The following is a 21,809-nucleotide window of genomic DNA, read 5'->3' as shown; positions in this document are numbered from 1 at the left end:
GGCAATCACTGGATTTATGTTGTATTTTGTATCTATTGTGCAGCAGGCGTTGCTTCCTGAGAAGGTTCTTCACACTCTGCAAAACAAGTATGATCTGCATCACTTTTACTGTACTATTAAGTACATACTTTTCTAAAGCTTGGTCGACTATCAATTTGTACTTAATCCAAAGATTCTCTCCTGCATGTCTGAGCTGTCAAACTGTAGGCAAGAAATAAAAGTCTCTCAATGAAATCATCCTCCTACGCAAAAATACAAACTGCGGTATTACTTTAGTACTCAAATGTACTGTACGCCAAGACCAAGAAGATTCCTTGTAATTCAGTACCTTAATGCTGCACGTTGCGCTTAAACAGATACTTAACATTACACCTCGACAGCCGTACCGCTATTTAGACATGGAAAAAAATTATCTTGACAGAATACGACAATTCGTTGAGTCGAACTTATCGATAAACTGTACTTTTACGTATAAAGACAGCAGAACATTTCATAAGATTCTGATGGAAGATGTTTAATGACGATACGTAACGCTGAAACATGAAGGTGCTGGCTCGCATTATTACATGTGAATAGCACGTCTCATAAGATTCGACATACAGACGCAAAATATGAAATGTAGCTTACTCCTGAAACTTTACTAGTAGTAAACCCACTACAAGTTATGTGTTTTCCCCGTCAGTACGAAATACACTCTCGTGAACTTTACTAGAAAAAAAGAGTTAACTATAAGACTCAAAACTATTTGCGATTTAATGCCTAAGTCAGCATCTACACTACACAAAATAATGCAGCGAAAAGCTATGCTACAATGTCAAAGCGCGGAGAAGCCCAGCAGGACACTCCACGCAGAAGAGATTGGGAGGCGTGAAATGAAATGAATACTGGGAGGGCCTCCCAAAACAGCTGTCTCAGTCGGCCGCGTAACATGACATAGGAAGTGTTATCTCAAGGCACAAGTGTATTTATCATACAATAATTGCGACAGGATACTTACCACGAATGACGCTATCGATAGCCATATTGCTTTTGTGAGGGTTCGTGAACCAAAAATTGTCACTGAATGCAGTTACTATGCAAGAATTTGATCAGTTTATTAAAAAGAACTACTCTCTCTACAACGCATTCTGGAGGTAGTGGATTTTTTTTCTCTTTGAAACGATGGTAACGGGGAAAATTGTATTAGGTTCTGCGCGGCAAATATTAAGTTCACACTCTGTTGCAGTTTAAGATATCATCATGCTTTTAATCGTTAAAGATCACTTTTCCAACTTACCTACACTTCGTCGAACGCTTATGCTCCCCTGAACTGTCATACAGCACAATCTACAATCACTTATAACATAAAAAATATATATTTTCACGAGAACGCTAAACTGCACGAAGCACTATGACAAGAGCACGTCCAACAGCCGATAAATCACTCAAACTGCGACACAACCCCACGTCCTACCGATTCTCCACGGAGTCGCACTCCGAATACGAGCGTCCTAGGTTACAGTTGGTTGTGAATGCTTGGCAATTTGTCGACAAGAGCGCAGCACTGTGCTGCTGTATTTAGTGTCTTTCATATGTTTGTCGGGTTCAGAGATCACTTATAATACCATTGCAGTCCTGCGGACCTATATCTTTGGAACAAGCGAAGCTACATCTCTGGAAGTGACTGATGAATTTTGTGTTGTGGTGTGTGTTTAGAAATGAAATACTGACCCCGTAAGCATTGTCACTTCAGTGTCTCTTGTTTGTGCAGCGAGGGTGTGAAAATATTCGATTATCGTAACTGCTTGCTACACTCATTTTTGTAATGCCAACTTACAAAGGTACGTATATTTTAAAATATTCGGTTACACGTTTTAGGAACGCAAACTTCACATTGTTAATTACCTCATTATTTTGTATGTGAAGTTAATATTTTTCTGGATTTCATGTGGAAGAGAGGTCAGTTTATTCATAAGAATTCGCAGAAAGGGAGCTTTAAAGACACAAAAATTCAGGTTGTTAGCGTTGTGAGCAGAAAAAATTGTACATCACAAATTCGGATTTGTGTGAAGTGGCTGGGTGTTTTACTTTAAGATACCGCATCTGAAGCAGGTGTGAACATTATTATTTGTAGAAAAAGCGAATTCATTGTGTACCACTTTCTAAGCTACGCGCTCAGTAAATAGACGTTTGTCATGCAGGTGTGCGCAACGAATAGTCTAAATAGCTTTGTATGTTTTAAGGAGAAGAAGAGGAGCATATGAGTTTTAAGGCGACGGTTATTTTTCAAGAAATCATGTTAGTCATCGTGTAAAAGTATTTTTTTAACTTTCATAAAACTAGAATTGTTTACAGTGTAGGTCATTGCAGCAGTTACATCTTTCACTTAGTTACTGAGAAAATTATGTATTGAACGTAGTAACAAAATATATGTACACTAGATATCCAGAAAAAAATTATAGGCTTTTGATTTCTTCCCCTTTTACTTTGAGCTGTGGCTTGTTGCTGGAATAGATGGCAGTTTCTAAGTTCTGACACAACTAGCAAAGAACTGGTCCATCACTTAAGGCAGAATTTTGAGAAAATGCCTATGATAAAACCTTTGTTTGTTTAGATGCTTTTCGGTGTCCTAAAATGATTGTAAATGACATGCATTGTAAAAAAATAACTTGTTCTTTTCCTGTGTAGTGTCAATGAATGGGGATTGTTTTGTTTCCTTTCCATTAAAAAAAAAATACTTGGCCTGAACACAGTACTGAACATTTTACAATATAGGCCTACAGTGACAGAATCATTGACTATAAGTTGTGAAACTTTTGTGAGGCACTAAAACAAGAACACACAATTGACATAAGTGACAATACTCAAATGGAACAGCTTTAGGCAAATGCCAATATAAAAGAAGCAACTTATTACCTTCCCAGTCCGTGCTACTGCTTCATTTCTAAAACGACCACTTCATTCGCAGCTAAGCAAGATATTGATGGAACATAAAATAATAGTGGGAGAGAGAGAATGAAACTGGATGAATATTAGGTACACATACAGTTGTAGCAGTAATATATGTATAACTGAAGAAATTATTAATGAAATCACTCTGAGTGCACGGGAAACTGCTGTGAAACTTAAGATTGCTGAGTGCTTGGCACAGTTATTGGATCAGCCACTTAAAGTATGAAGGCAAACACCATACTTTTGAGAATTTTGTAAATGGTTTGTTGCATGAAAAAGTGAGCTAAGTAAGTTGTAATTTTAGACAGGAACGCAGCATTGCTAGTATGACAAAAAAAGAAACCGTCTCATTTCACTGTAACTGTCATTTTGAGCTATGTGATGAGGTTTCTGAAAGGTTGTGTAATTCCAGGGATTGTATGGACAGAAAATTTTATATAACAACTTGAAGGGTAAAAGGCCCCCATTTCACATTAACACACATCTCAGACCTACTAGATTCTTATCATAAGACGCTAAGAGACATATGTTGGACTCTTTCATCATATCTACGGAGACAAAAGAATAAGAATGAGGAATTGCAAAGAGCATTATGTAATGCAAGTGTCACTGTAATAATTTACGTCTAACATTGCAGTTGTGGCATGATATAACCATTCTTCATTGTATCAAATCACAGTGCATAGTCTGCATACTTTTGACCAGTTTTACATTGGTTGTTATGGGCATCAGACAGACCAAGTTTCATCTTGCACACTGTGCTGCGGTAAGAAGGGTGACGATGATGGAATATGTTCCACGTAATGTAGGCATAATAACATGTATGTAACACTAATCATATTCCTTTCTAATTTAGTGCTTTCAGTAGCTCAGATAAGAGATGGGAAACTACAAATTTGAGTAGGTATATAAATGTAAATAAAATTGCAGGTCTGCAAAGTTCAAAAATTGTGTGGAATTTGAAATTGCTATAAATATGTTTGTATTCCAGATATACCAATGAAACATGTATCATTGAAAAGCTGATGAATAGAGTTTTCATTGGTATGCAACCTAGTGGGTTTCTGAGAATGTTCACATTCAAGGTCAAAGACCTCAGCATTTGACCTTGGATATTTCAAAACATCCCAGCTTAAATTTTTTTTGGAAGACAAGTATTGTATTCTAATATGCTTCTATAAACATGGTAAATATCAAGTGCACACCAGAGGAATCATGCCCAAAAATTTATTTTGACTACATAACGACATCCACAAAATGCAGTGAGCAGAATATAGTTTTTTTTTTCCCCACCAGAACAGGATATAGTAAAAGTCAATATTATTCTGAAAATTTTTTGAACATTTACTGCTGTAAAGAAGCAGTCGATGAGACTTCTTTTCAATCAGTAATTATTAGCTTGTTTCATGCCTACTGCAACTGGCAATATACTTGTTCATTGAGGTAGTATTTAGTAGTAGTTTGTAAAAAGCAGATTTCAGGCTAAAATTGTACTGTTGCAATCAATTTTAAAAAGGGATCATGCAAGAGTACAGAAGAATTTGAGGAATGTTAAGGATTGGAAGGTAAACAAGTGGTCTAATCTATTGTTAGGCTGAAAAATTTGCAGCAGATATGTGAGGGCATGCTGAAAAGTAGTGCCTCCGATTTTTTTTTATATGAAAACTGTTAAAGCTTATTAAATAAAATGGACGTTATCATCATTCTACATTTTTATTCAAGTGTCAATATTTACAGCCTGCCACTGCTAAAAGCTCTTGAATTGTAGTGTTTAACATGGCAGTGTTTAACATAACAGTGTTAGCACTTGACAAACAGCGTGATGTAGGCCTAGTCGAGTTTTATATTTTAAGAGTTCATCTGCACATGGACCACCCTCTCCTTTAGCATAACAGTGCCAGATCACATCCAAGTGCCATAACATCTGCATCGCCTTGGGTTTACTGTCATCAGTCATCATCCATACAGTTCCAACTTGGCCCCATTGGATTTTCATCAGTTTCTGAAGCTTAAATACCTTCGAGGACTTCGCTTTGGTACTGATCAAGTGGTGCAAGCAAGGATCAGGTTTTGGCTCTGAACAAGTCAAACGTTCTACAGTGACTCTATCAACAAATTGGTTTTTTATGAGGAGAAACGTGTTTGTCACCAAAGTGACTATGTTGAAAAATAAATGTAGCTTGTACCAATAGAAATCAAACATTGTAAAACCCACCAACCCCTGCAGACTTTGCATTAGCTGTGTGGACACTGGATTCTTTAAATAGTAGCCTTCAGTATTTATGTGGTGACTCCTCTGTGAAGAAAGAGGCTTCAGCTTGAGAAAAATTACGCAATGTAAAAACTGAAAAAGTTGGCCCAATGCTGGAGGATGCTTATATGGCATAACTGGAAAAAAAAGGATGTGTGTGTTTGGTGGTGGTGGTGGTGGTGGGGGGGGGGGGTGGACAAAGAAAAAGAAATCATAGCCCAGCTGAATGGTAAAATTCACAATACAAACTGTATGTGTGATAAAATACAAATTTTGGCAGTAATTCCAAATAACTGGAGCATAAGAAAAATCTTGATAGGACTTTCCACTTCAAATTACATGGTACGAAGAGCAAAACAGTCACACATACTTTTTTTCCAGTTATGCCATATAAGCATCCTCCAGCACTGAGCCAGCTTTTTCAGTTTTTACATTGTGTAATTTTTCTCAAGCTGAAGCCTCTTTCTTCACAGAGGAGTCACCAGTAGAACATGGTGTTCAAAGCCATATGGTAGGATCGTATCTAAAGAAACCGTTCAGTGTGTATGTAATTTTTACTGTTATCATAATGTAAGCCATGTTATGCTAGGGAAAAAAGAAAGTGTGAAAGAAAATGGAATTAGACTACATAAGCAGTTAATGGAAACGTCTGATTTCATCCATCTGCTTTGACCAGTGACGTCACCAATATGACAGAAACGACCATTCACAACTACTCCCATATTGCGACTATGACGTCATTACGTAAACATAGCAGCAAACACGAAAATAGATCGAAAATCATCAATCACATATCCCTCCTATACTATAATGAAACTAATGGAAAAAACGAGGGAAATTGGGTTTTTTTTGGGGGGGGGGGGGGGGGGGCGACAAACTCTCAAGAAATGTATGCCAGTAAACCAAACGACAAAACCGGTAAAATAAACCGACCACAACATTTGCAAAATCAACTAGAAACAATGTCCAGTGGAATCAAACATTTCTTGACCTATATAGGTCAACAGAAAGTATCGATGCCAATTCAGAAACCCCAGAACATGCAACCGCAAGAAAACACCAAATCTGGAATCTAACACTTCCCTTAACTCTACAGGGTCAAAAAGAAGACACAAAACCAACTCACCAATACCAGCCAGCCAGCCCCCCCCCCCTCCCCCCCTCCCCTCCCCCGATGCATAATCCACAAATCATCTAACCAGATAAAAACATGAAGGAAAAACAATGAAAGCTTCGGTGCTGGCTACTAGATCGGACACCACAATCACACACAACCAACCCCCCCTCCCCCCACACACACATCAACAGAATAAATGACAAAAAACTACAACCAAGGAAACGAACATTAAGGGCGTTTATACTTGCCAACTGGTATTGAAGAATCTCTCCCATTAGTCTGTTTTTAATCACAAAGAGTGATTCTAGTTCAGAGAACAGTAGTTCAGATAAGCGCTGATTCAGAAAGGCATGTTGAATTTTAAATGGTAAATATTTTCTTCAGCAAAACGGTCTCTCGTGTCAGTCGTAACTTAGTCCAGTGTTGGAACAAAAGCAGTTCTTTTCCAATGTCATAGCATCATCATTATGCTCATAGTTTTCCCTGTGTCTTTGACTGCCTGTAAGACAAGGAACACTCATCTTCACATCTAACTCTTCGATAACTGCCTTCACCTCTTCAACAATATGAGCATAGTGGCTATCAGCATTAGTTTTCATGCCGTCATACACCTTGAGCGTCGAATCTAATTTTGCTTTTGTCATTGCAACGCCCAAGCTAGAGTTTTGTAAAATTTTGCTGACTGGATATGTTATGCTCATAATGTCACTCAGTGTAAACAGAGTGATGATGAACTTGCAATTAGAGAGAGCTTGAAGAACAATATTGGCTTTGGCAGCTGTTATTCTATCCCTTCAACACGGTATTTCTTTGAGAACTTTGTAAACTGTTCCGAGATAAGGTGCGAATTGAATAACAGCATCAGCCATTCACTAGAATGGCTGCGACTTTTCTCATAGAGATGTGTTAGCTGTATATGTGCCAGAGAGAAACATATAAAACACAATGACGCGGATGCGCATGCTACATAGGAAAGTACAACTACTCGATAACTTGATTTAGTTGAGTCCACTGACAAGAGAAATCAACGAATAGCATGCAGGCTGACTGGTGGGGGCAGCATGCGTTGCAATGCGGGTGGCCCCATAAGGGGTGGGCATGCACTCCGCATGACCCCCCATATGTATCCGCCACTGCCGTAATCCAGTCATCCTAAAATATTTTTTACACATTAACTATATTATTCAATTGCTTTTCAGTTTTGCGGTAAATGCAGGTGTAGTGATCTGCATATTTCCATAGAGATGAAACTTCATACCCATGTTTGGGTTTTTGAATTCTTAACTAACGTAGCAGGATGCAGATTTCATATGCATGACTTATTGTTTCCAGAGTATGTTGTTTAACATTTTGTGCAGGCTAGAGGATTTAGTTGTAACATCAGAGAAGGTTTGATGTGTGAAAAGAAATATTTCAGGTTGCCAAAAGTAAATGGGATGAATCAAATTTTGGATAAAGAGAAGAAGAATATGAAATGTGATTAATAACTAGAGGTGGATGTCATATTTAAAAAGAAGAAAATATATAACTATGGTGAAGAACATTGTAATACATGACTGCTAAATGGAATGCAGAAAATATATATTTAAGGTTGTAGCTGAACATATTGGGAATAGTAATCCAAGAAAAGTTAGGAAGAGGTACTGTTCAGATCAAAAGAAAGACATATATGGGAATCAAGACACTGCAAACTGTTTATCATAAAGATAACACAAGCGAAGTGATAGTAAGAGTTGTGCAATAATTGAAACTGTGTGGTGTCACGTTTGGTCAATATTATCATAGTGTAGCAGGATATTGTCAGAACTAATCGATCTGTGATCTTTGCAGTTGGCATATTCCATGAGGTTTCGTACATTAGTAATGCTTCATTGAATGAGATAACAGTAAATAGTATGCTTAGTTTATTAATGCTTGGTGAAAGATATGCCATCTCGGATATGGTCATTTGCTTACTTTGATTGTGCAAAACAAATTTTGGCTAAGATAAGTATTGTGTACACCACCCGGTTAAGCAAGAATCTGGTGTCACAGGTTACGCATTTCATTGAAAATTGTAATAGGTACAAACTCACTTGGGGTTTTGTGATAAGTGCAATTTTTTGTTAAGTATTTGTGGATTATGGTAAATTTGTCTTTTATCTTAAGTGTTCATTCAAACCCGTTGGTCGTCAAACACTTCTGTACTAATATCTCTGATTTACAGTGAAAGTGAAGTGGGGTAAGGAGACATACACTGATGTTGAAGTCAACACAGATGAAGATCCTCTGGTGTTCAAAGCACAGATATTTGCCTTAACAGGCGTCCAGCCTGAGCGACAAAAGGTAATGGTGAAAGGCACAACATTAAAAGATGGTGATTGGGGAAATACAAAATTAAGAGATGTAAGTATTTCTTTTACATGATAGTAATTGCGGAGACTGTGTGTGTGTGTGTGTGTGTGTGTGTGTGTGTGTGTGTGTGTGTGTGTGTGTTTGCATTATACATGCCATACAAATCTGTATTTTATGAATTTAACAGATATTCCTATTGTAATTCATATATTTCAGGGTGCAACTATATTGTTGATGGGCAGCAAAGAAGAGGATGTTCCAGTAGAACCTACAGAAAAGCCATTGTTTGTAGAGGATATGAATGAAAGTGAACTAGCATCTGCAGTAAGTGTGTCATAAGTGTTGTAATCTGTATGGATACTCTTTACAGATTGATAGAAGCCTTGATTTCACAGCATTATTTGTGACTAAAATATTTGTTTTGAAAATAACTAATACTGATTTCAAACAGTGAAAATTGCAGGTTGGCCTATCAGCAATATAAGGAAAAGATTGATTCTGCTTACTGTAAAGATGACAACTTAAGTTGGAGACAGGCACAATGAAAAGACACCTACACATTAGCTTTCATAAAAGACTTAGATAGAAAAGGCCTGCCTGCAACTTAACATGTCATCTTCAGGATAAGAAGCAATCTGATAATGATACAGTGTGGCAGGAATTTTGTGTTAAGTGTATAGATGTCAAGGGCCATTGCTGAATGAATGGGATTGTATGTGGGAGTTAACTGTTGCATTTGTGTTCAAAATGTTTCCTGATGTCAGGATTATGAGGGGAATATTATACAAAACAATTGTTTTTTAGTACAGGATATAAGAATGTAGCAGACCGAAAAATACGCATTAAGAACTGCCTGTGAAAAATAATTTAAATGAATTGACACACATGAAATTTAGATACTATAGACACACACACACACACACACACACACACACACACACACACACACACACACACACACACACACACACACACACACGCGCGCGCGCGCGCGACTGTAGTCTCAGGCAAGCAGCAGCACCAGGGCATTATGGGAGTGGTGACTGGGTGGGGGTAGGGTGGGGCACAGAGGGGAAGGGGGAGTATGGTGGGGATGGTGGACTGTGAAGTGCTGCAGGTTAGATGGAGGGCAGTTGAGGGGTGGGGAGGGGGGAGGGACTAGTGGAAAAGGAGAGAAGTAGGTGTGGTGGTGGAATGACGGCTGTCTAGTGCTGGAATGGGAACATGGAAGGGGTTGGATGGGTGAGGACAGTTACTAACAAAGGTTGAGGCCAGGAGGGTTACAGGAATGTAGGATGTATTGCAGGGAAAGTTCCCACCTGCGTAATTCAGAAAATCTGGCGTTGGTGGGAATGATCCATCCATAAGGCAAAGGCTGCAAAACAGTCATTGAAATGAAGGATGTCATGTTTGGAGGCATGCTCAGCAACAGAGTGGTCCACTTGTTTCTTGGCCACAGTTTGTCGATGGCCATTCATGCTGACAGATAGCTTGTCGCTTGTCATTCCCACATAGAATGCAGCAGTGGTTGCAGCTGAGTTTGTAGATCACTCGACTGGTTTCACAGGTAGCCCTGCCTTTAATGTGATAGATGATGCTTGTGACCGGTCTGGAGTAGTTGGTGGTGGGAGGATTTATAGGACAGGTGTTGCATCTAGGTCTATTACAGGAGTATGAGCCATGAGTTAAGGGGTTGGGAACAGGGGTTGTGTAGTGATGGATGAGTATATTGTGTAAGTTTGGTAGATGGCGGACTACCACTATGGGAGGGGTTGGTGGATGGTGGAATACCACTGGGGGGGGGGGGGGGGGGGATAGTGGGCCAGACATTTCTCATTTCAGGGCAGAGCATTCCATCTTGGATTTTCCGTGTATTGAGGAAACAGATGTACAAGCTAAACAATCAGGGAAATGTTGGTTACTATGAGTGGGAGCTTTCACTCAGCTGTACAAAAAATTAAACAGTCAAGCCTACACATTGAATAGTATTGACTTCATAAAATCCTTTTCATTTGTTCAGAAATACAGAGTTGGCAATTTGTATCTTTACTTTGTCGTCTTGCGAGAATTTGCTCAACTGGAACAGTACAACCAAATTGCTTTTTTTAGTGTATTGTATACTTCAATTCTGTTCATGAAGAATCAGTACAGGAATATGAATACCTTTGCCCTTTTGTGATTCATTAAGCAGTAGTCATATTATAAATTGTTTTCTTTTTGCCTCTATTGACTGAATTTCTCTACCCAGCGGTTCCTACCCCTGTAACCGACCCCGCTGCAAAACCTGCCCCATGCATCCCCCCACAACCACCTACTCCAGCCCCACTACTGGTAAAACATACACAATTCAAGGCAAGGCCACGTGTGAAACTATACATGTCATTTTTCAGCTGACATGCCTGCACTGCACAGCCTTCTACATTGGTATGACAGCAACTAAACTGGCTGAGCGCATGAATGGACACAGACGAACTGTCCGCCTAGGAGACGTCCAATACCCAGTAGCGGAGCATGCCCTCCAGCATAATTCTAGGGACCTAGGAACCTGCTACACCGTATGTGCCATTTGGCTTCTCCCACCCAACACCAGTCCCTCTGAACTGCGCAGATGGGAACTTGCACTCCAACACATACTTTCATCCCGCCATCCCCCTGGACTGAATCTACGTTAAACTACCTCACTCCCATTTACTCTTCAGTCTTCTCCTCTTTTCCTTTCCTCTTTAGCCATTCATGCATCTTTTCATCCTACATTTTTATACTATATACCTCTTTACTTCTGTATGCATCCTCTTTGGTTTGAAGCTGGCACAGTACTTACAATAGAATATCTTTGGCTTCCCTCTGACAGCCATGCCTCCATCCTTGCTACCCTCCCTGTTTTCCTTTCCCTGTTGCTTCATAACCTGGGTTGTGAGTAACTAAATCCACTTTCCCTTCTTCTCTTTCTTTCCCCTCTCTCCTCCCTGATGAAGGAACATTTATTCCGAAAGCTAGGAATGTAAATTTTTGGTTGTTTTTTTTGTGTATCTATTGGCTGCACTGAGCTGAGGTAAGTACTGGCCAGCCCCTCTCTCTCTTTGTTAGTATTTGTTTCACATCTTTATATGAGATTTTCCATTAATTATTTAGAGTTTAGGAGTTTGTTATTTGAACCTTGGAGAGGAATGTTAAAAAGTCAGTGAAACAGGTATTGATGAAGTGTGAATTCTTGTAGTAAATTCACTGTGAGGGTGTTTTAGAGAAACAATGCTCCAGGAATTATGGTGAAAAGAAATGGGGAAAATTGTTTTGTTTCTGTGTTGCCACAAGAAATGAAGACACAATTCAAAACATAAGACCTATTCTGATCAAGGGAATTTACAATTATTTACTGGAGTCTTTAATGTTGTCTGATAAACAGATAATCATCCAATCTCCCTAGAAGGCATAAAACTTTTGTGAGCATGTAATACCAAATACAGAACTCTGAACTGTTGCAGTGCTGTTTTATTTTCTGTGCTGCAAGTGTAACCTTTTAACTATTGTATACACTCTCCCTTGAACTCAGCCAAAGATGGGCAGACGTGCACAGCAAACATAAGGATTTTTGGCGGTATTAAGTCAGGTCATGCTTTAGTGACCAGCGTGAACTGTGAAGATGGGATGTTGTGTGTTTAGAGTTTCAGCTTAACTGCCCAAGTCATGGTACACATCACTCATGCACTTGTTTGTTTGTGTGTGTGTGTGCGCGCGCGCGCGTGCTTGTGTGTGTGTGTGTGTGTGTGTGTGTGTGTGTGTGTGTGTGTGTGTGTGTGTGTGTGTGTGTGTGTGTGAGGGAGAGAGAGAGAGAGAGAGAGAGAGAGAGAGCGCTCGTGCGTGCGTTTGTGAAAAGGGGGGGGGGGGGGTCAGAGAATGCTGTATATGCCAATGGAATTGATGCCACCTCAGGTAGTAAAATGTTTGTTAGCAGGCAACTTCGGGGGGGGGGGGGGGGGGCGGTGGACACTCGTCCACATGTCAGTTGTATAAACCATATCCAGACAAGTGGGACACTGTCTGAGTGGATTGTATAGATCTCCAGCCATTCTTGAGAACTTAGATGGATCCTAGGAGGAAAGATGATCTTCACTACGCAAGGTTAAATCTAACTTTGGCTCAGAAGGGGGTAAATTATGCTGCCACAAAAGTCTTTGGTCACTCACCTAATAGCACCAAAAGTCTGACAGATAGCCATATAGCATTTAAAAGGAAATTAAAAGAATTTCTTAATGGCAACTCCTGCTCATTAGAGGAATTTTTGGATAAAAAAGTGGGTAATTTCCAAAAAATAAATAAATAAATATTTGAGTGTCATGTAATATTTTGTCTAATGTAATATCTTGTATATACACCTTTTATTAACCTGACACGTTCCACATCAGTACGAAGTGTCGTATTCATGATCTATGGAACAAGTACTAATTAATGTAATCCTTGCAAATGAAACTTCAAATGTCCCAGTGCTAGTCATGAGCCTTCAAAGATCACCAACCACCACACCACACCACAGAACTAAGAAGACATGGTGTAATCTCCCTGGAATTGCATTAGCAAAATTAAACATGTCACAGTGTTGTCAGAATGCCTTTGCCATGATAGTGTGAAGAGGGGTCTTTCTTAGATGAGGCTGCTAGGTTTTGCCAAGAAAACTACACATCTGCACTCTAAGAAGTTAGAATGTGGCAGCAGTAGACGGGAAACCAATACAGTCAACTATAAAAAGACCGTAATTAGCTGTAGAGACATCATGGAGTTGGACACTCTTGAACAGCAAAAAGAATGGGAAATGGGAGAGAGAACAGAATTTGGAAATGTTGTGAGAAGATCGAATGGTATGCTGCAGGAGACTACCACTGTCATCCTAACAATCAGTTCACCTATCATTCCAAAGCTGGAATGGGTAAATTAGGTAACATAGGTGCAGACACTGATACTGCTTGCCCACAGGCACTGTCAACCAGCAGTTCCCTCTGCACCTCTCTTCTAATATTGCTCATTTGTTACCGATGCACGTGCCAAGCAGGGCATGTGTGCATTGTGTTATTAGTGTCAAAGTCTCTTTGGCATTGTGGCAGGACAAAATTAGTGGGAGCAAATTGGTTGTGGAGGAGTTAAGATCCTCAAAACAAAAATTGGCCCTATGCCTGTGCTTCAACCCATAGTGAAGTCTGCAGCTCGTGGTCTTGCGGTAGCGTTCTCGCTTCCCGCGCACGGGCTCCCGGGTTCGATTCCCGGCGGGGCCAGGGATTTTCCCTGCCTCGTGATGACTGGGTGTTGTGTGTCTTTCATCATCATTTCATCCCCATCGACACGCAAGTTGCCCAAGTGGCGTCAACTCGAAAGACTTGCACCAGGCGAACGGTCTACCCGACGGGAGGCCCTAGACACACGGCATTTACATTTCCAACCCATAGTGGAAAAAAAAACTTTTTTTATTGAAACACAAACTGACTCAATGTCTGTCTTTTTTACCTTGCTTTGATAAAAAAAAGTGACGGAAGCTGATAAGCAGTAGGAAACACGAGTGATAAATTGCATCATACACAGCACTAATCTGCTGGCAGAATGTGCCAAAATAAGTGACATTATGGATGTTGTAAAAACATTTAATAAAAGATCTCACAGTTTGGGACTTTTTTATACTGTTTCTGGTTTTAAAAGAAAATTGCTACTGTGAATAAAACACGTTTCAGAAAGGTCACTTGAACATTCTTTCAAAATGAAATAATCTTGAAAAGGGGACATTGAGTTAACCTTTTGTCTCCCTATCAGTTGGTTTCCAGGAGGTACAATCCTCAACAGATATTCTGGGTTCTGGGTTCTTGGTTGAAACCAGCAATCTGGCAGATTGTCCCCCAATGTCAACATTTCATTGCAGTCTTTTTGATTCACATAAGGCATACATTACAACTTGGTGCCCTCACATTTTAGTTACCCTCCATGAGTGGGGCTTCTGAGCCTCCCTGGTGATTTCTACTTGTCAGTTTTTATCCCTTCAATCATTGTGGGCTGCAGTTGGAAAATTACTCCGTTTCCCAAGTGTCCAAGTAAATGGGGTCCCTCAGGGCTCTGTGCTGAGGTTACACTCTTCCTTATCTCATAGATGATGATGATGATGATGATGATGATGATGATGATGATGATGATGATGATGATGATGCATGTTGACAGTTTTTGCATTTTGTGCATATCCCAACATGTGGCCATGGTTGAACACCAGTTCAAAGGGGTGAATTTATTTTTCATGCTGGGGGTGCCTATCCCCTTACTCTCAGCCTCGGGTTTCTCATTTAGAATGGGCATTGAGACTATGCCAGGACCTCTACCTAACACCCCCCACACCCACACATACCTCCCCTAGAATCTGCTTGCATGTACCCTGACCTTTCAAGGACCTAAAATATCAGTCATCCTCAAGATCTTTTGGTGGCTGTTTTTCTCAGTTCTCCAGAACTGTCATGGTGCTATCATCACTTACACTGGCTACTTTAAAATTACACTGTGTTTTAAGGTGGAGCTGGTGGGCATTGGCAGAACCATATGTTTTATTAAACAGGCCTTCCTTAATTTGTAGTGACTCAGTGGACCGTGACCAGGCTAGTGATCAATGTTATTCGTGTCACTCTGTGATATCTACTGTTTATAATATTCTCTCTGACTTTAATCATACTCTCGTGTCTTTGTCTTGGACCCAAGCCATGTGGGTATCCTGGTGAATGAAATGGCAGACTGTTCGACCAGAGAAACGATTACCCATGCAACATTTGCTTTCACAATGGTGGGTGCAGGTCTGTGGATGCAGATAAGACCTCCACTTACTCTGAGATGGAACAATATCTTGTGGGCTACTGCCCCCTCTAACAAAGTTCTTGTTATTAAAAGAGACAACAGCTGCATGGTGTTCTTGCATTGATTCCCCACTGAAGGAATTCACCATCCCATATGGACAGCTTCCTTTCTTCAGAAAATAATTTTTATTCTCATATCCAACAGTTTAACCAGCTTTCATTGCAGGGGCGATGTGGTTGGGGGTCTGTCGCCACACACTGGGCCCAGGAAGGGGTCTGTGGGTCCTCACCCATACTTCCTGTGCTGGCTGCCTTAGTTGTACTTCTTTTATTCTGTTTTTAATTGTTTACGTGGAGTCTACCATTTACTTTCTTAGGATTGCCTCTTCATACAATACTCTGAAGGTGAGATCTTTAGTGTTTCCTTATATGGACACTAAGTGATAAAGTACAGTTGAACAGGTTTCTTTGCTTCCTCTGAGTGAGCAGTTCTATTCCCGTCTTCAGCATATTGATTATAACAAATGGAGGGTACGATGGTTGTGTCAGGGACACCCCTTGCTCCATTTTGAACCACCCAGCTACTGACCTGACTATCTCTCTCACCTTATTTTACTATTGTTGGTCATATTGATGTTCATTACATTTCTCAGCCTTTCCACTATTAGGGTTTTAGATCTCCTCTCTGCCCAGCTATAAGGAATTATTTATCCTGCTACTATCTTATAATTGCATTGGGTCAGTTAGGTCAGATATGAGAGACAATGGAATGAAGAGCCTGCTGTTTATTTCTTTAACTCCCACAACCCACCCACCAACCATCCAGTTAACCACGTGCCAGCCATCCAGTTAACCAACATTGTGCCTTACTGGCAGGGTGTGTCCTCTCTGTTGTTTACAGAGCCTTTGTTCTCTTACAGCTTGACTATGACTGTAGTTTATAAGGTTCTCCACAACTCTCCTATCAAAAGAGCTCACACTATGCTCGCCATGAGGGTACTAGATTGTTGTCAGGATGAGTGCAGTATCTACATATACACGTTTATTCTGCAATTCAAGGTTAAGAGTCTTGGCAGAGAGGGTTCATCGAATCATCTTAAAACTGTTTCTCTACCTTCACTATCCAAAAGCATGCAGCAAAAATGAACACTAAAATCTTTGCATGTGAGTTCTGATTACTTGTATTTTATTATGATGATAATTTGTCCCTGTGTAGGTGAATGACGAATTATTTTCATACTCTTGAGGAAAAAATTGGTGATTGAAACTTCATGAGAAGATCTTTCTGCAGCGAAAAGGCCTCTGTTTTTATGATTGCCACCCCAATTCACATAACATATCCGTGGCCCGCTCTCTCCCTAATTCATGATAATATAAAAATAGCTGCCCTTATACAAACTTTTTTGGATGTTCTCCGTCAATCCTATCTGATGTGGATCCCACACCACTTAGCAACAGAAAAGGGTTGACAAGTGTAGTGTAGACAGTTTCTTTAGTAGACCTGTTGCATTTTCTGAGTGTTCTGCCAATAAATCAGTTTTTGATTTTCTTCCTCCATAACATTATCTATGTGAGTGTGCAAATTTAAGTTTCTGGTAATTGTATTCCCTATGCATCAATTGAATTTACAGCCTTTGAATTTGTGTGATTTATTGTGAAACAAAAATTTAGCGTATTCCTTTTGTTATTAATGAAGATTACTTCAGGCTGTTTACTATTTAGTCAGTTGCTTCTCTTTGCACCATACAGATATTTTCTCAAAATCATTTCGCAATTGGTTTTGATCACCTGATGACCTTACAAGGCAGTAAATGATAGCACCATCTGCAAACAATCTGAGGTATGCTCAGATTGTCTCCTGAATTGTTCATGTGGAGTGGGAATGGCAGAATGCATATAACAGTTCCTTGGGGTATGCCAGATATTACTTCTGTTTTACTCTATGACTTTCCATCGGTTACTACGAAGTTTGACCTTTGTGACAGGTGGTAACGAATCCTGTTGCACAACTGAGATGATACTCCATAGGCACACAGTTCGATTAGAAGTTGCTTGCGAGGGACATTGTCAAAAGCCTTTTGGAAATCAAAAAATATGTAATCAATTTGACACCTGCTGTTGATATCACTCATTACTTTGTGACAGTAAAGATCTAGTTGTATTTCTCAAGAACGATATTTCCTGAATGCTTGTTAGTAGTTTATCAATAAATTGGTTTCTTGAGAGAGAATTCAGGATGTTCATATACTATACATGTTCCAAAATCATATTGCAAATTAATGTTAGTGATATAGGTCTGTAATTCAGCAGATTACTCCTATTTCTTTTCTTGAGTATTGGTGTGACCTGTGCAACTTTCCAGTCTGTTAGTACGGAACTTTCAATGAGTGAGTCGTTATATTATTGCTGAGTATGAAACTATACTCTGAAACGAACATGACTGGTATAAAATTTTTACCAGACGTCTTGCCTTTATTAAGTGATTTAAGCTGCTTCGCTACACTGAGGATAGCTACTTCTTCTAAGTTACTCATGTTGTCTATTGTTTTTAGTTCAAATTCTAGAATATTAATGTCGTCGTCTTTGATGAAAGATTTTCAGAAAACAATGTTTAGTAGATCTTCTTTAGTGGCTTTGTCATAAGTAACATTACCATTGTGAAAATCTCATTCTGGATTACCATTGTTATTGAGCAATGAAGGTATTGATTGAGTGCCATTGCTGGTGCACCTCACATATGACAAGAATCTCTTTGGTTTTAATTTTTTTGCCATGTTTCAAGAGAGTTTCATTGTGGAAATTATTAAAAGCATCTCACATTGAATTTAATGCTAAATTTAGAGCTTCTGTAAAACTTCCCCAATCTTGGGGGTTTTGTGTTCTTTTCTATTTGGCGTGCTCTTTTTGTTGCTTCTGCATTAGTGTTCTGACCTGTTTTTTGTATCATGGGGTCAATACTATTTCTTATTAATTAATGTAGTATATCTCTGTTGTTGTGGATACTATTTCTTTAAATTTAAACTATATCTGGTTTACACTTACTTAGTCAAATTGCAAGGAGTGGAGACTCTTTCTTAGGAAGATGTCAAGTTAATTTTTGTTTACTTTTTAAAGTCTGCTTATATTTTTGGTGATTTTGGATGTTACGGTATTCAGTCTTGTACAACCACCTAGTGGTCATTAATCCCTGTTTCTTTTGAGATGCTCACTATTTGCTCAGGATTATTTTTTGCTAATCGGTCAACTGTGTTTTCCGACTTTGAGTGGGTTTCTTAACTAATTTCTGGAAATAATTTGGGGCATTTAGTGCAATTTCTGTCTGTTTTATACGTACCACTGGCTTTGAATACAGATGGTTGCCAACAAATTGAGGGTAGATTGAAGTTCCAACGAGCTGTAATTGCATGAGTGGGGTACCTATTTGAAATGGTACTCCAGTTTTCTCTTAATTATCCAGCAACTATAAACATATGAATCTGGGGGTTGACAAAAGGAACTAATTATTAATTTATTCCACTTGTGAAATATAACCTTACCTATACTGGCTCACAGGAACTATCTACTTAAACTTCATTGTGAGGTAAACTGTTTCTATCAGCAGTAAACACTCCATTACCAATTCTTTCTGGATACAGTTAGCTCCCTCGTAAAAATTTCGGCTTAACGTATTTCCAGCATTAGCCAGCTTTCCATGACTATAATGATTTTGAGCTTCAGTACTTTCTATTAGAACTTGGAATTCTGTTTCTTTACAATACAGCTGTGACAAATTACAACTAAATTGATTGTTGCTACGTCTATCTTCCTGTGTCTGCATTGCACCTTTTTACACTGATGCCCTTCCTGTAGTTTCCTGAGATACTCTAACCTAAAAAAACTTCTCAAACCCCTTGACACAGTCCCCCCCCCCCCCCCCCCCCCCCCACCCAGCCCTAGAAGTGTAGCCATTTCATGTGTGTGTAGTGAATCCCTAAACTATTCAGTGGAACCTGGAAACCACCTCCCTACAGTGCAAGTCGAGGAGTCACCAGCTTACATGGTCGCAGAACCACCTGAGCCTCTGACTCAGATCCTATACTGGCCCTGTACCGATGGATTACAGTCAGTTCAGTCAACAATATTACAGATGGTCAACACCAGTGTGTGCAGTACTCGGAGCGCCCATGTTAGTGAACCAATCAGGGAACACATGGGACATGGTGTATGTCCTTCAGATGCGTCCGCTCCCCCCCCCCCCCCCCCCCCCCCCACACTCCCCCCCCCCCACACACACCCCCCCCCCCCCCCCCCACACACACACACACACACACACACACACACAGGCAGAGAGAGAGAGAGAGAGAGAGCTTCGTGACCAAAGCCACCACCGCCTGGAGCTGTGAGCGAAGCGTCACCAGCTCAACTTGCATCTGAACACAGCAGTTGCAGTTTCTGTGATACTAAAGAGAGCAGAAATATTCTGTAGAGTATAGACAGTAGTCCGCAGCTCGTGGTCATGCGGTAGCGTTCTCGCTTCCCACGCCCGGGTTCCCGGGTTCAGTTCCTGGCGGGGTCAGGAATTTTCTCTGCCTCGTGATGACTGGGTGTTGTGTGATGTCCTTAGGTTAGTTAGGTTTAAGTAGTTCTAAGTTCTAGGGGACTTACGACCATAGATGTTAAGTCCCATAGTGCTCAGAGCCATTTGAACCATTTTTATAGACAGTAACGCACAGATAATTGCAAATAAAAACAGCTACTGTGCAGAGGCTAGGAAACCACTTGTAGCCATCTGACAACAGTTATTCATGGTGCAGCATGCATATAAACTCTACTCTCTCTCTCTCTCTCTCCTTCATAATCTGCAGCCTTAAATTTTCTTGTTCTATTTCCAGCTGGACATCTCTATGTAAATCACAAAAAAAGTTTCAGATTAGAGTGAAGGAGCAACTTGCAGAGCTCAGTGTGGTGAACATGGCTGTCTGGACTAGGGTTGCCAACTTTTTACAGAGATGATAAGAGATGGAGTAGGAATGCCACAAAATAACAATTCAAATAGTGTTTTCTACAAAGAAATATATTAAAAATATACATACGTGTTTTATTTTACATTATTGCTTGTATTTATTTACAGACTTTGCTTATTTTTGCAAAGATTCATTTGATTTTACGTAGGTAAATAATCCTTTACACTTAAAATTAAAATTCACAGCTACTTGCAGTTCTGCTTTTATAAGCTCAGTGGTACATTTGTTGCACACCTCTGTCCGTTTATGGTTCATTAGGGAAAAAATTCTTTCTGCCTTAGCATTTGAACCAGAATTGCGTAATATAAACCCAACTACTTTCAGCAAGTTGGGAACCTGAACATTTTTGGCTCTCAAGATGCAGCAAACATTAAACAACATTCTGTTTGCATTGCCTTCTATAGATATGCTTTGTTTCAAAACATTCTTTACATTACGAAATTCCTCATACAAACAGTTAGACTATCAGCGAGGACGCACCGCTAGTTTCTGCTTCTAAAAAGGCGAGTACATCATTCGCTTGTTACATATTTTTACGAGCTTTGAACAGGAGCGACTGCAGTAATGGATAGGAACTGTGATTGTTGTGTACAGATGCGAGCTGAGCTGGCGACCTTTCGCTCATAGCTTCAGGCTGCAATGGCTTCCGTCACACAGCTTGAGGCTGCTGCCCAGGGGCATCACTGTGGGGGATCGGACGTGGGGATGCGAGGGACTTCGAGCACATCCCAAGTGTCCTCTGATCGGTCCACTGCTGTGACCCTCCCTGGGTACTACCTGCACTGAGGTTGACCCTCTCACCCATAGTTGAATGGGAGATCGATCCAGTCTGGCAGGCAGCAAAAAACTTTCCGAGGGGCCAATCATAGAGCCTCTCTGGTTCGTTTGATGAACAGGTTTCGGGCATTATCTGTGGCTGCTGATGTCTCTGAGCCAGATGCAGTTGTCCACCCTGTTCCAGAGGAAGCTTCTTGGCCCGCAAGGTCTGGGCATTCACAGAGGGTGGGTTTGCTGGTAATTGGGAGCTCCAACGTTAGGCGTGTAATGGGGCCCCTTAGGAACATGGCTGCCAAGGAGGGTAAGGAAGCCAGTGTGCAATCCAGGGGAGTCATTCTGGATGTGGAAAGGGTGCTTCTGGATGCCATGAAGAGTATAGGGTGCAGCCAACTGCAGGTGGTGGCTCATGTCAATACCAATGGCGTGTGTCACTTTGGATTGGAGCAGATTCTGTCTGGTTTCGTGCTTCCGAGATTAAGGCAGAGCTCACCATCTGCAACATTGTTGATAGAACCGACTGTGATCCTTTGGTGCAAAGCTGAGTGGAGGGTCTGAATCAGAGGCTCAGGCGGTTCTGTGACCGTGTA

General features: G+C 40.3%; 2 protein-coding genes across 2 annotated transcripts in view; one reads left to right on the top strand and one right to left on the bottom strand.

The window, feature by feature from the left end:
- The window catches only part of LOC126271871 (ras-related protein Rab-23), a 442,999-nt gene extending 441,476 nt beyond the window's left edge, over positions 1 to 1,523 (bottom strand). Inside the window, exon 1 of the mRNA XM_049974217.1 lies at positions 1,277 to 1,523. The gene's annotated coding sequence lies outside the window, so the exon portion shown is untranslated. The remainder of the gene's footprint in view (positions 1 to 1,276) is intronic.
- A 41-nt stretch (positions 1,524 to 1,564) lies between these two features.
- Positions 1,565 to 21,809, top strand: part of LOC126271870 (ubiquitin carboxyl-terminal hydrolase 14) — a 96,201-nt gene continuing 75,956 nt past the window's right edge. The window contains exons 1-3 of the mRNA XM_049974216.1: positions 1,565 to 1,820; positions 8,506 to 8,684; positions 8,850 to 8,957. Coding sequence (XP_049830173.1) covers positions 1,805 to 1,820; positions 8,506 to 8,684; positions 8,850 to 8,957 — 303 coding nt within the window. The 5' untranslated portion in view covers positions 1,565 to 1,804. The remainder of the gene's footprint in view (positions 1,821 to 8,505; positions 8,685 to 8,849; positions 8,958 to 21,809) is intronic.

This window comes from Schistocerca gregaria, chromosome 5 (genome assembly GCF_023897955.1).
Source record: "Schistocerca gregaria isolate iqSchGreg1 chromosome 5, iqSchGreg1.2, whole genome shotgun sequence".
Taxonomy (NCBI): Eukaryota; Metazoa; Arthropoda; class Insecta; order Orthoptera; family Acrididae; genus Schistocerca; species Schistocerca gregaria.
The sequence above is the reverse complement of the archived record's forward strand: the minus strand, read 5'-3'. Positions and strand labels throughout refer to the sequence as shown.